Source organism: Falco cherrug, chromosome 1 (genome assembly GCF_023634085.1).
Source record: "Falco cherrug isolate bFalChe1 chromosome 1, bFalChe1.pri, whole genome shotgun sequence".
NCBI lineage: Eukaryota > Metazoa > Chordata > Aves > Falconiformes > Falconidae > Falco > Falco cherrug.
The window spans coordinates 119952388-119963673 of record NC_073697.1 but is presented as its reverse complement, the minus strand read 5'-3'; the positions used below and the strand labels follow the sequence as shown (position 1 = coordinate 119963673).

At 48.3% G+C, this 11286-nt stretch overlaps 1 protein-coding gene across 1 annotated transcript; it reads left to right on the top strand.

Annotated features, from left to right (window-relative positions):
- Nucleotides 1-4556, top strand: LOC102048745 (melanin-concentrating hormone receptor 1-like). Its single transcript, XM_055700918.1, has 2 exons — nt 1-63; nt 3507-4556. The coding sequence occupies exons 1-2, from the start codon at nt 6-8 to the stop codon at nt 4553-4555; spliced, it is 1107 nt and encodes a 368-aa protein (XP_055556893.1). The 5' UTR covers nt 1-5; the 3' UTR covers nt 4556.
- The last annotated feature ends 6730 nt before the right edge of the window (nt 4557-11286 follow it).

The following is an 11286-nucleotide window of genomic DNA, read 5'->3' as shown; positions in this document are numbered from 1 at the left end:
CTGCCATGGCCGTCGCCAATTCCTCCCGCAACTTCTCCGCGCCGGAGGCTCGGAACGGCTCAGGTGAGGGGGGCTGCGGGGGCGGGGGCGCACCTCCCCGGCGGGGCCGCGGGGCTGGGCGGGGGGCGCGGAGAGCTTTGCGGGGGGGGATCCGACGGCACAAGCCCCTTGTGCCCTCCTGCTGACAGCAGGGTTGCGGGTACCCCGTGGAGGCTGAGCGCGGGGACGCCGCCCCCCCGGCACCCCCTCCCGCACCGGGCCGCATTCAGCACCCGAGGGCGGACAGCTCCGCGCCCCGGGCGGCGGGACAGGCCCCGCGCCCCGCCCGCCACCGCCGCGCCACCGCCGCCACCAGCAGCTCGGAGCGACCCGCTGCCGTCTGGCTGTGAGACAGCGCTAACTCCAGCAGCCCGCTGGTCTTAGCTGCAGAGATGACCCAGCCCAGCTAGACAGGGAGGGGAGCAAGGCGCAGGGAACAGGAGACATCGCTGGGGAGGGAAGCGGTGACCCTCGTCACCCTCCTGTTTTCTCCATGCTGCCGCTGTTCCCAAAGCAATAGTTTGGGGTCAGGCAGGCTAACTCTCCACGGTACAAGTGGGTGAAACTCTTCAACAGAAGGTGTTTTATATGTGGTCTTTGTCCCCCTCTGCACCAGTATGTCCTTTATAACTCTGCTTCCTCCTGAAATGCAGTAAAGATGTAGTTTCTTTTGTATCTGGGCATGGCTGAGGACAGCATTCACCTTAGAGGGGAAAAAAAAGAATAAATTAGGCCAGACCTCATTCAGTTCACATAGTGCAGTCCCCTTTGGGACTTTCAAAAGGAGTTAGAGGGCAGCCACAGATCTACAAGCAAGAACAAATCAATGCCTGAAGTACCTGTTTCAGTAAACAAAATACAGCCACTTGAAAGCGCACAGAATCAGCACTGAAAATCCAGATTCAATGATTTCTAAAGCCTCTTTCAGCTTGAGATAAGAGAACTTTGGATAACTTTGACACTCATGCACTTCTGACTCCAGCCTATAATACACACAAAAACTATAGCATCACACTAGCTTCCAGCTAATAACGCTTGAAAGTCCCACTTGTACAAATACCAACAGCAGGAAAGATGCTACAACACTACACAGATTACATTTCACACAAAGCCTTTGGGCTTGCACACATTCTGCTTTAAGGCCAGCTCAGCTCATTCCAAATGTTACAGGATCACCATGAACACTGCATTGATTATAGTACAGGAAAAGGACATTTTGTCCCAATTTCCAGCTAACCAAGTGGCATTTACATTTCACTTGTACAATCAATTCCCGCTACATTCGTAACAAAATTTGGGGCTAAAAGAGAGGAGAGCAGAAATCATAACAGCTACATGCAGAACAGCAGAACCACAGTCGTTCCCTTCCAATTTCAAGTCTGCCATCTCCAAGCATTAAGGAGGTGTGAGATCTGTTTCAATGTTCAGAGGATGCACAGGTTGGATGCTGAAGAATAGGGTGCTGATGACAATATCTTACTTACCAAAGCTATGTAACATGGGGCATTTCCTTGGATTAGTGAGCAGCCAGGAGGAATAGGGACCATTTAAGCCCCCATGAATGGCCTGGATCAGGCTTTTTTTTCCTATCAACCAAGCCTGGCTTTTGCCTTCAGGCTCCTGCCAGTTCTCCTGTGCCTCATGGGCTGCTTTCTGTCATCTGCACAGAGGCTTTCCAATAAAATGGCGCAGCAACCACTTCATAGATTCTGACCTTGGCCTTGCTTATGCCCTAGCTGACTGCTTCCTAATGCCAGAAGGACTGAGGCAGTGGCAGCTCACCATGTCCCACTTCTAAGAGCACTGAAATATTACATACAGTTGATATGGCACACATTTTTCTAGTCACAGACCAGGCCAGCAATGTAGCCCCAGCTATCTTGCCAATTCAGTCAAGCTTCTCTTTCACACCAGAGTAAATCTTTGGTTTTGAGAAGTTTGTACTCAAGAATTTTAGGGGTCAAAGTCAGCAAATACCACCTCAGCATATAGGCACCACTTTGGCAGAAACAACACCTTTAAGCATCTGTCATTTCACTTCATTTCATTTTCAAGATTTCCCTAGGTTCTGTTGGAGGAGGCTTCTCCTACAGGTATAGGCTTCTAAGGAGAAGGAACAGTACAGTGACTGAAAGCATTTCCAATTAACAGCACATTGAATCATCTGCAGTTCAATGAAAGACACATGCAGTCTTGGCTCATGTGTAACAGCCACACAAATAACTCGCACAAAACCTTCCCCTAGAAAAAAAAAAACAAAAACCAACAAAACCCAACAAAACCACCAGGTCCCATAGGAGAGAAGTAATGAGATGAAATGAGATTTGCCTCAGCTGAGAAGGGCTATTTCAAACTCCATCACACACTGCACGTGTCAGTCTTGCAGAACAGAGAGCACTGCGATCAGTGCCTTAGACACCACCTTCTGTGTTCAAGAGCGGAAATCCCTGTTGGTTGGTGCTGAGAGCTTGTGGCTTCAAAATGTGATTTTAAACCCATGTTAGGGACAAGGCAAACATGAATTTGCTTATGTTTGGGCCTCACACCCCGAAAAGCAGCAGTCAAGCATCAGTGCTGATAAACTAAGCGTTATCAGGCAAGAATTCTGCCTTGGAAATCCACCTACATCCAGAACTCAGACACAGCAGCTTTAAGCCATGTTTTTCTCCTTGTAGAACTAGGGCATTCCTTGTTGAAGGGCCACTCTGAAACATACTCCCAAATCCCTGTCTGGCCATACACCTGGATTTCTTTCTAGGAAAAAAAACCCCAAAACCCTAGAGAAAGGGAGTGGGGCAGAGAAGGAAGATGGAAAGGAGTGCATGCTCTGGCTTAACCCTGACAAGAGAGCTGGGGCCCAGCCAGGGTACAGTCCCAGATCTCACAATATAGATAAGCATTAGTTATCTGCCTGCATGGTCAATGAACTCTATGTCTCATACGGTACAATAGATAAACCACCCAACAAACAGGCTGAAGCTTTTTGACAACAGCTTGGGCATTGACTACATCCAGATTTTGGCACCCATGTGGAGGCTTTACTCCTTGGATGTGCAAAGCACTGGGTACCTCACAGACTTGCCTCAAAAATGGCTGGACACCCAGCAGTCCCTGGAAGAAAAGTTACTATCAACTCAGTCAGGCACAGGTGAGTGCAGAGGCACACCAGCCTGATTTTAGTCCCCCAAAAAAGAGCTGGGGAGTTTAAAAGCAGGACAGAAGTATACCAGGAGAGCTGAGGAAAGATGCCTAAACACAGCCAGATTTGGGTGGTGTGCTGCAGATACTGAATGGCAGAGAAGGAAGTGTCAATCCCCAGCTAAGCTTCTGCAAGTATTGCAGAGGATCTTAAACATCCTTCCAAGCTACATCTTTGAGGGGGATCCAGCTGCATGGCAGGACAAACACACAGAGGTGTAAAGAGGTTGCCTCCAGGTTGCGCTCACTGTTTTGGTTTGTTTTGGCAGTAGCAGAGAAGCCAGCACCATACACCAACGTGATCATGCCAAGTCTCTTCAGCATCATCTGTTTCCTGGGCATTGTTGGGAACCTCATTGTCATCTACACTATCATCAAGAAGAAGAAGCTGAGATGCAAACAGACTGTGCCTGACATTTTCATCTTCAACCTCTCCATTGTGGACCTCCTTTTCCTCTTGGGCATGCCCTTCCTTATCCACCAGCTCCTAGGAAATGGCTCGTGGTACTTTGGAGCTCCCCTATGCACCATCATCACCGCCCTGGACACAAACAGCCAGATCACCAGCACCAACATCCTTACAGTGATGACACTGGATCGTTACCTGGCAACTGTCTACCCTCTAAAATCTACCTATGTCCGGACCCCATGTGTTGCAGCTCTAGTTATCTGCTTGGTGTGGCTCCTCTCCTTCCTGACCATCATTCCTGTGTGGATGTATGCAGGTCTTATGCCTCTGGAGGATGGGACTGTCCGCTGTGCTCTCTTGCTTCCCAACCCAGAGACTGATATCTACTGGTTCACCCTCTATCAGTTCATGCTGGCATTTGCTGTGCCATTGATTGTGATCTGTGTGGTCTATTTTAAGATCCTCCAGCACATGGCCACCACTGTGGTCCCGTTGCCCCAAAGGAGCCTCCGGGTACGTACGAAGAAAGTCACCCGCATGGCCGTTGCTATCTGCTCCGCCTTTTTCATTTGCTGGGCTCCCTTCTACATCCTCCAGCTGGTTCACCTTGGCATCGACACACCATCCATGGCCTTCTTTTATGCCTACAATTTTGCCATTAGCTTGGGCTATGCCAACAGTTGCCTCAATCCCTTCCTCTACATTGCCCTCAGTGAGACCTTCAAGCGCCAGTTCTTAGTGGCCATCCGCCCTGCAAGAGAGCCATGTCACAACAGCAGCTCCATCAACAACAACAGCATGACAGAAGCCAGCGTGTGTCTGAAACTGGCACCAGAATCCACCCATCAGACTCAGTTTCTGGAGGACTTCTCCCCACGTTCACTGCCCATAACTGTGGCTGTTCACTAGGGCACTCTGAAGTGTCCATAGCAGAAAGCCTTCAGATCTGTAAGTCAATGGAAAAGCAGCAGCTTCAGGCAATTCTTGGTGAAGCATATGAACGACAAGTTTCCACCTCCAAGAGTCCAGGTGCCTCCCTTTTTCATTGTAGGGCTCTGCTCCTGCACCACCCTTGGCCTGTGACATGCTGCGTGCTGCTGCTTCTTTCCACTCCTGCATGGGAGGACTCTATCACATAAGACACTGGGCCCCCAAAGAAGATGAATGGAAAAGAGAGAAAGGACAGAAAGAGGATTTCATGGGGGAATGTTCACCCTGAAAGCGTAAAACCTTTATCAGCAACACTGCCCAATGATTCCTGGCATCTTGGTCTGACCACGGCTTTTAAGCAGCATATCAATATTGACCTTCTTCATTCAAAACTTGAACTTTTGAAACACGATGTCATATATTTAGTTTTGATTAAAAAACTGACCTGCAAACTTTGACGGCTGGGCCTATATCCTAGAAGCAAACAGCAGAGATCTTGGGGCCAGAATTCTCACCTAGGTCTGTTGCTTGGTCTTTTGGTGCAGACCCATCTTCCTTCAGTGGGCTGTATTGTTTGGCAACCAAGAAGTTTTCAAGAACTGGCTAATTTTGATGCTAATCCTAAATATTTCAAGCAAAAGCAGGCAGATAGCAATTGCACTGCTTTAAGGGATTGCAAACAATTCTCAGAACTGCCAGTGCTAACACCGGGTTTGTGGCTTTTCATGCCAATGAGCAGATTTTCATGCTGCTGGTTCCTCACGCTGCTCTTGTGCCTCACATTCTGCATGGCTATTGGGGAATCCCAGGTGGAGGGTTTAAAACATTACTAAAAACCACAATGTGCAGAGGTCTGTGGAGTGAGCAGCTGTGAAAAGGCAGCTCAGAGGAAGCAGAGTTGCTCATGCAGCTCCCTCAAAAATAACAAATGTTTTCAAAGTTAAAAGGGAAAATTAAATGTCTGTGTTTTGTATATGCAGCTTTAACAGTCAGAGGCTAGGGAATAACTTTGCTCATTACGAAGACTAGAGAAAAGACAGCACAGATCAGCTAAACGCGGGGGATTATACTGATAGCCTGTGCAGGGCTCCCAAGGGAACGCGCAGGCATTGTTCAACACTTTGTCAAACATGGAGAAACTGGTTACTGTAGATGAATTTAACATAAAAAAGAATTAAAAACATCAAACAGCACAAAAGAATTTGTTACCGTACTTATGGTTTCATGCCACCAGCTACCCACAATATACCCAGAACAGAAATTCACCCTTACACAGCAAAACTGTGTCACCTGCACAGGACTTTCTAAGCCACATGCACACTTACAGGTGCACCTAATGCACACAACACGACACTCAGAGGTATTTAAGTACAACCGATGCTTCAGTCTACACCCTGTAGAGAACACACAATTCACTCACCTCTGGCAACTAAAGCAGGCGGGTGTCCTGACACCATCAGACGCCATTCGTTGCTTTTCGTGTCATTGAACAAACTTCATAACAGGGTTTCTCTGTATTTCATCCCAGGCTCTGTCAACCGACACCCACCACAGTAGCACATCCACACTGGGACTGTAGGATATCTTGTCAGTTTTTTGTCCCTGTTTCCCTGGTCAATAAAGCCAGACACATACGCAGCTTTCAAGCTTTATGACTTTAAAATCTTAGCCCCATTTTAACTGCCAGGAATTTTCACCTGCTGTTATTCATGGAGCTGCTTTGCTCTTTGGTCAGTACTCTCCCCAAAGGGCTCAGGAGCAAAGGTTGAGGAAGATGTGTGCTGTGCCAAGGCAGATTTGCTCTCAGGACAAGGGAAGCTATTGTGTTACCTTTCTCCCATAAGGAAGTTAAGGAGAGGACTGGCATGCTTCTTGGTGAAAAGCGGTGGGAATGGTTGGGTGGGGTTTTTCCCCCTCCTTTAATGCCAGCAAGGAGGAAAGCATAAGCGAAATTAAAACAGATTACATTGTCAGGGCTCTCAGAGAGCAGCACATTGAAGAGATTATCTTACTTACACAGTAAAGGTGTTTATGGCTGAACTAGCCTCTTCCTACCTGAAGTGAGTTTGCCTGACCCAGTGTGGCCAAGCCATGTGCTAAAAACCATGGTCTCACCAAAAAGAGATGCCAACACCAGCTGAGCAACACTCAAAAGGGTCTTTATAGGTAGACCCTTTCCAGTTCTCATCACACTGAAGTCACATGTATTTACATGGGCACCTTCCCAAGCCAAAGTCCTTTTAGATGGCATCTATGTAAGGTGGAAAGTCATGTAAGACAAGGCTTCCCATTTAGTCAGTATCCCAGCAGCATCTGTCCTTTCCCACCACCCTGCAAAGGCTCATGGTTCTCTCATGTTCCTCCTGCCTGTCCTCAAAGGATTTCCTAGTCCAGATGTCGAAATACCAGCTGTAGGGTCCCTCCCTTCCCATGTACATCCGTAAAAGTTGTGGCAAACACACCTTGGGAAGACAAGGATGTGGATACTTGTGGATAAGCTGGGAGGCTGAGAAGAGAGGTACAGTCAGCAAGCAAACTAGCAAAGAACACAGATAGCACACAGCTTTTTTCCACCTTCTCCTAATCAGCCCAAAGCACAAGGCAAGATGAAAAAAAGCCTCTCCTTTAAAGACAAACCTTTTGCTCAAAGGCCTTCAGAGGTGTCCCCTTACCTAGTGGGTAAGGCAAGGCCTTCTAGTAGTTAAACAGTCTCTGTGCACCTTGATGTGATCTACTCCAAGCACCCTACCCCTTCTCCCTATTTTTCAGAGCCAACTTTGTTAAGTCGGAGAGTCTGTTGACATTCTGGTCTGTGTTCAGCTCTACCTCTTTGTTTCTTCTGCTCTTTGCATTTATTATGTGATCCCCGCATCTCAGTGCCTCCATTACTAATGGCAGAGCCTGAATAAAAGGCATTGCTAAGTAGAAAAGGACACAGCTACTTGCACAGAGACAGGCAGCCTGAAGTGCTGCGAGGTCTGTCTGAAAGGTGTGGTGAGAAGGGCACGGAGATAATGCAGCGTGTTTCCCTGCAGTCCTGCCCCCCATACGCAGCCCATTGTCTCTCTTGCTTGAGAGGAACTAAGGGAAATCCAGCTAAATAACCAGGGGAAAAAAATACTCTCAAAACCAAAGGGTGATAGAAAAAAATTATTAAATCTAGTTGTTCAGATCAACAGCCTGCTACCCTGGATGAGACAAATTTCCTTGACTCTTTTTGCCAACACTTTTTCTGTGCATTCGCAAGCTGCCTTGTCAGACAGCAGGAAGACAGATGGGTTCACTTTCCACCCCCTCCTCCTCTTCCACTTCTTGTCCTTAGAGGTGCGACTGAAGCCACATGTCACAGCTCTGCTCTTGATAAACTCACACAAGGGGCAGATGGTCCAGTTACTTTTACTCCTACTTTCCCAGCTAGTGAGAGAGCCCTCCTTGACTGGTTGCTGCAGGATTCAGTCCTTGGCTCACCCTTCTCAGTGACCTCTTTTCCACTATCCGCATCCCTGTGTCCACACTAGGCAGTAAAATATACCCCTGCCTTCCCCACAGCCACAGCTCTGCCAAGCCAGCCCTAATGACAAGCTGGAGCTGAGGTCCCCAAAGCCCTGCTAGGCAGTGGGCTGGGGACATCCTTCTCCACCTGAAATCTCTGCACAGGTAAACCTGCTCAGGAGCAAACCACAGCTGTGATGGAGAGCGAGCAGAGCAGGCTGTGGGGTGGGGGGAAATAGGGTGACTCACTGGCCCCTGGGACACAGCCAGAACCTGACTAATAGTGTTTCATCAGTCCTCCTGGGCTGCTAATTGGACACATTTCATTCAACAGACTCACTGGTGGGAGAGGAGCCATGTGGCAGGTACAGATATGTTCCCAGCGCACTTGCTTTGCATTACTCCTGCCAGATGCAGGGACCACACAGCAATGCCCTTTCTTACTCACCTCCCATTAGTGAAGCAACATCACCAAACTCTCATACTCCCCTGAAGCCTTTCCACTTGCTCCATCCCTGCTGTGGGGCTGGGGAGGGGGCAGCACACAGGAAAGTCTCATCAACAGTAGAGAAGTAAAAGGGGAGGGATGCCTCATCTACAGCCCCATCTCCCACTGGAATGCTCCTCTGGCAGACCAGGGCCCTTCAGTGCCTCCAGGCAACGGAAAATGTATTTTGGAGCTGTATTTACAGAGCAGCATTCAAACAGGGAACTCACTGCACCACTGGAGGGAAAACCTTTGCTAAGAGATGTAGACCCCAATTGCGAGAGGGCACGAGAGAGAACAGCTGCTTTTAGAGCCTTCATGCCCTACCCACACGCCATTTGGAAAACAGCTGCTATGATTGCACAGGACCCAACAGTAGTTCACCTCACAGCATCTTTCCACCAGTACAGTTGTGTTTGCTATGGAAATCATCCCTCCTGATCTCCCAGTCTAACTCATGGGAGAGCCGCGGCACTGGCTTCTGAAGGCTAGAGCTGCGCTTCAACAACTGCAAAGTCACACTTGAGAAGTGGCATACGTCAGTATGAGATGTGATGGTGCACAGAGCGGTGCTTTCATAAGCAGTTCTGTGCGTGCTGAGGGCAAGCATGTTAGAAAAGCCTCCAGGGTTGTCAGCTCAGTACCTTTCACCATCTCTAAATGCTGCTGGAGTAATTTCTGTGCTCCCTAGGGTCAAGCCTCTGTATGAAGGATTCCTCCTCCAAAGCCAGGTCAGACTATGCCAGCATTGCCCTCCCCAGGCACAGCAGCTGAACAGCTCAAGCACCACTGAAGGCTCAAGGCCCCATCCTGCAGGTCCACACAGGGTTAGTCCCCTGCAAGTGAGAGCCAAGTTCCATCCATCACACCAGGGTGAGTTTGAGTTTATTACCACAGCGGTCAGTGGGGTTTTAGCACAACGGGGAGCAGGCTTTACCCCAGGTACTGACTGCGTCATCGTCTGGCACCACATGAGAAAAGGAGATCTGCAGGGTCTGGCTCCACAGAAACACCTCTGGGGCAGTGACTTTTCTGAGCGTCAGTCAAACAATGACACACACAGGTTTTAGTTTAGGCCTTAAACCTTATTTCTTCCACTTAAAATTAAGTCAGCAGATGAGTCAGCCCTTCCCTCCAACCCGTGCTCTTCTGTCCCCTGCAGGTTTCCACTTGCAGGGTAGGGAGGCTGAAAGTCAGTGACATTTTATAATAATTTTAATTATTCTAGTGTGTGGTTATTATTAAGTAGCCTTTGCTAAGTCTGAAGGAGCTCTTATGATTATCTTCCTACACATGTTCCTGGAAGCACAACAGCTTGGCAATACCAGGCTGCCATGCCCTGCTCCACCAGACACTTCACAGGAGAAAGCAGAGTTCTCCTTAGGCAGCCACAGCAAGATGACTCCTGCCTCATCCAGGAGCAATGCTTCTCACACCCACATCCCACTGCAGGCTCGGGGACATGGTCCTCTTTCTCCCACGGGCTTGACCACAGCAAGCCAAACACTAACATTTTGGCATAGAGCACTCCATAGGGACAAGTGTGGTGATGGAAATGGCAGGTGAACTTATCACTTCTTAAAGGTTTTATTGACTTATTTCATGAGGAGGATGGTTCTTGGAGGTGCACCTTCTCCAGCAGCCCCCACTGAGAAATGGAAACAGGTTTTGAAGGGAGCAGACTGTTCATATCAGGGTTCCCTCTGTCCTCCTTCCTGTCTGCTTCTAAATGAAGACTTTGGATTTCAACTTGCCCAAAGTATTTTGGGGATTTAATTCCCCCTCCTCCTTTTTTCTTTTTAAAGGTCAAGCTACTGCAACCTTCTAGATCATAATCCCCAACTTTGGCCTCCAAGTGCTCTGGCAAGGTAAAATCATCATGTTATCAACATGGAAACTGCTTCAGAAGAAAAAAAAAAAAAAAAACAGAGAGAGGAAAATGTCACCTCTCAGAGTAAGAATAAGTTGCCTGTCTTTTGCTTTTATTCAAGTCCAGATACTTTTCCCCAGCCAACTGCTGCCACTGAAGAAAGCACATAAACATTTGCTACTGGGCTGAGACACCTTGTGCCAAACTGCAGCCCCCAGCCAGTACTGACACAATCTCTAGGTTTAAGAACACAAACACTGGCAGCTCAATGAGAAGAGACCCATTTACTGGAATTAATATTCAGTCCTTCTGCAGCATGGGAAACATCAATTGTTCAGTGTGAAATAAATTATGTGTCTTTCTTGGGGGGATTTTAATGAGATCTCCCCCCTCTTTTCCAGACACTCTCAGACACAGGGTAAAAAAAAAAAGCAAAACGACATTCCAGCATCTCCCCACCAGCCCTGCATCATAATGGCCCAATCAGGGTAATTAGGATGTCTCCTGTGTGCTCAGGGAGGCTCTACCCAGCAAACCCAGCCTGCTGTTCATCGTATTGTGGCAGCATAGCTAATTACTCCTGGTTTTCAAGGGAAGGGGAGCAGACCAGCTTTTGTATGCAGTTAGGAAAAGGGCTATGCTGAGTACAGTCAGGTTTTGGCTCTACCTCTGGTCCTACTAGATCTCCTGGTATGCTGAAGGCTATAGGATGGGAGAAGAGACTGGTCTGGGTAGTTGGTTCTTAGAAGAAGCAGCATAAGGACCTACGTGCCCGTGAAGGCACCTTTATTTATCTTCAAACTCCTTTGGAGTCGAAGCCCAGCTCCTCTTCCCTGTGACCCCAGTGCCAACCAAATTTCA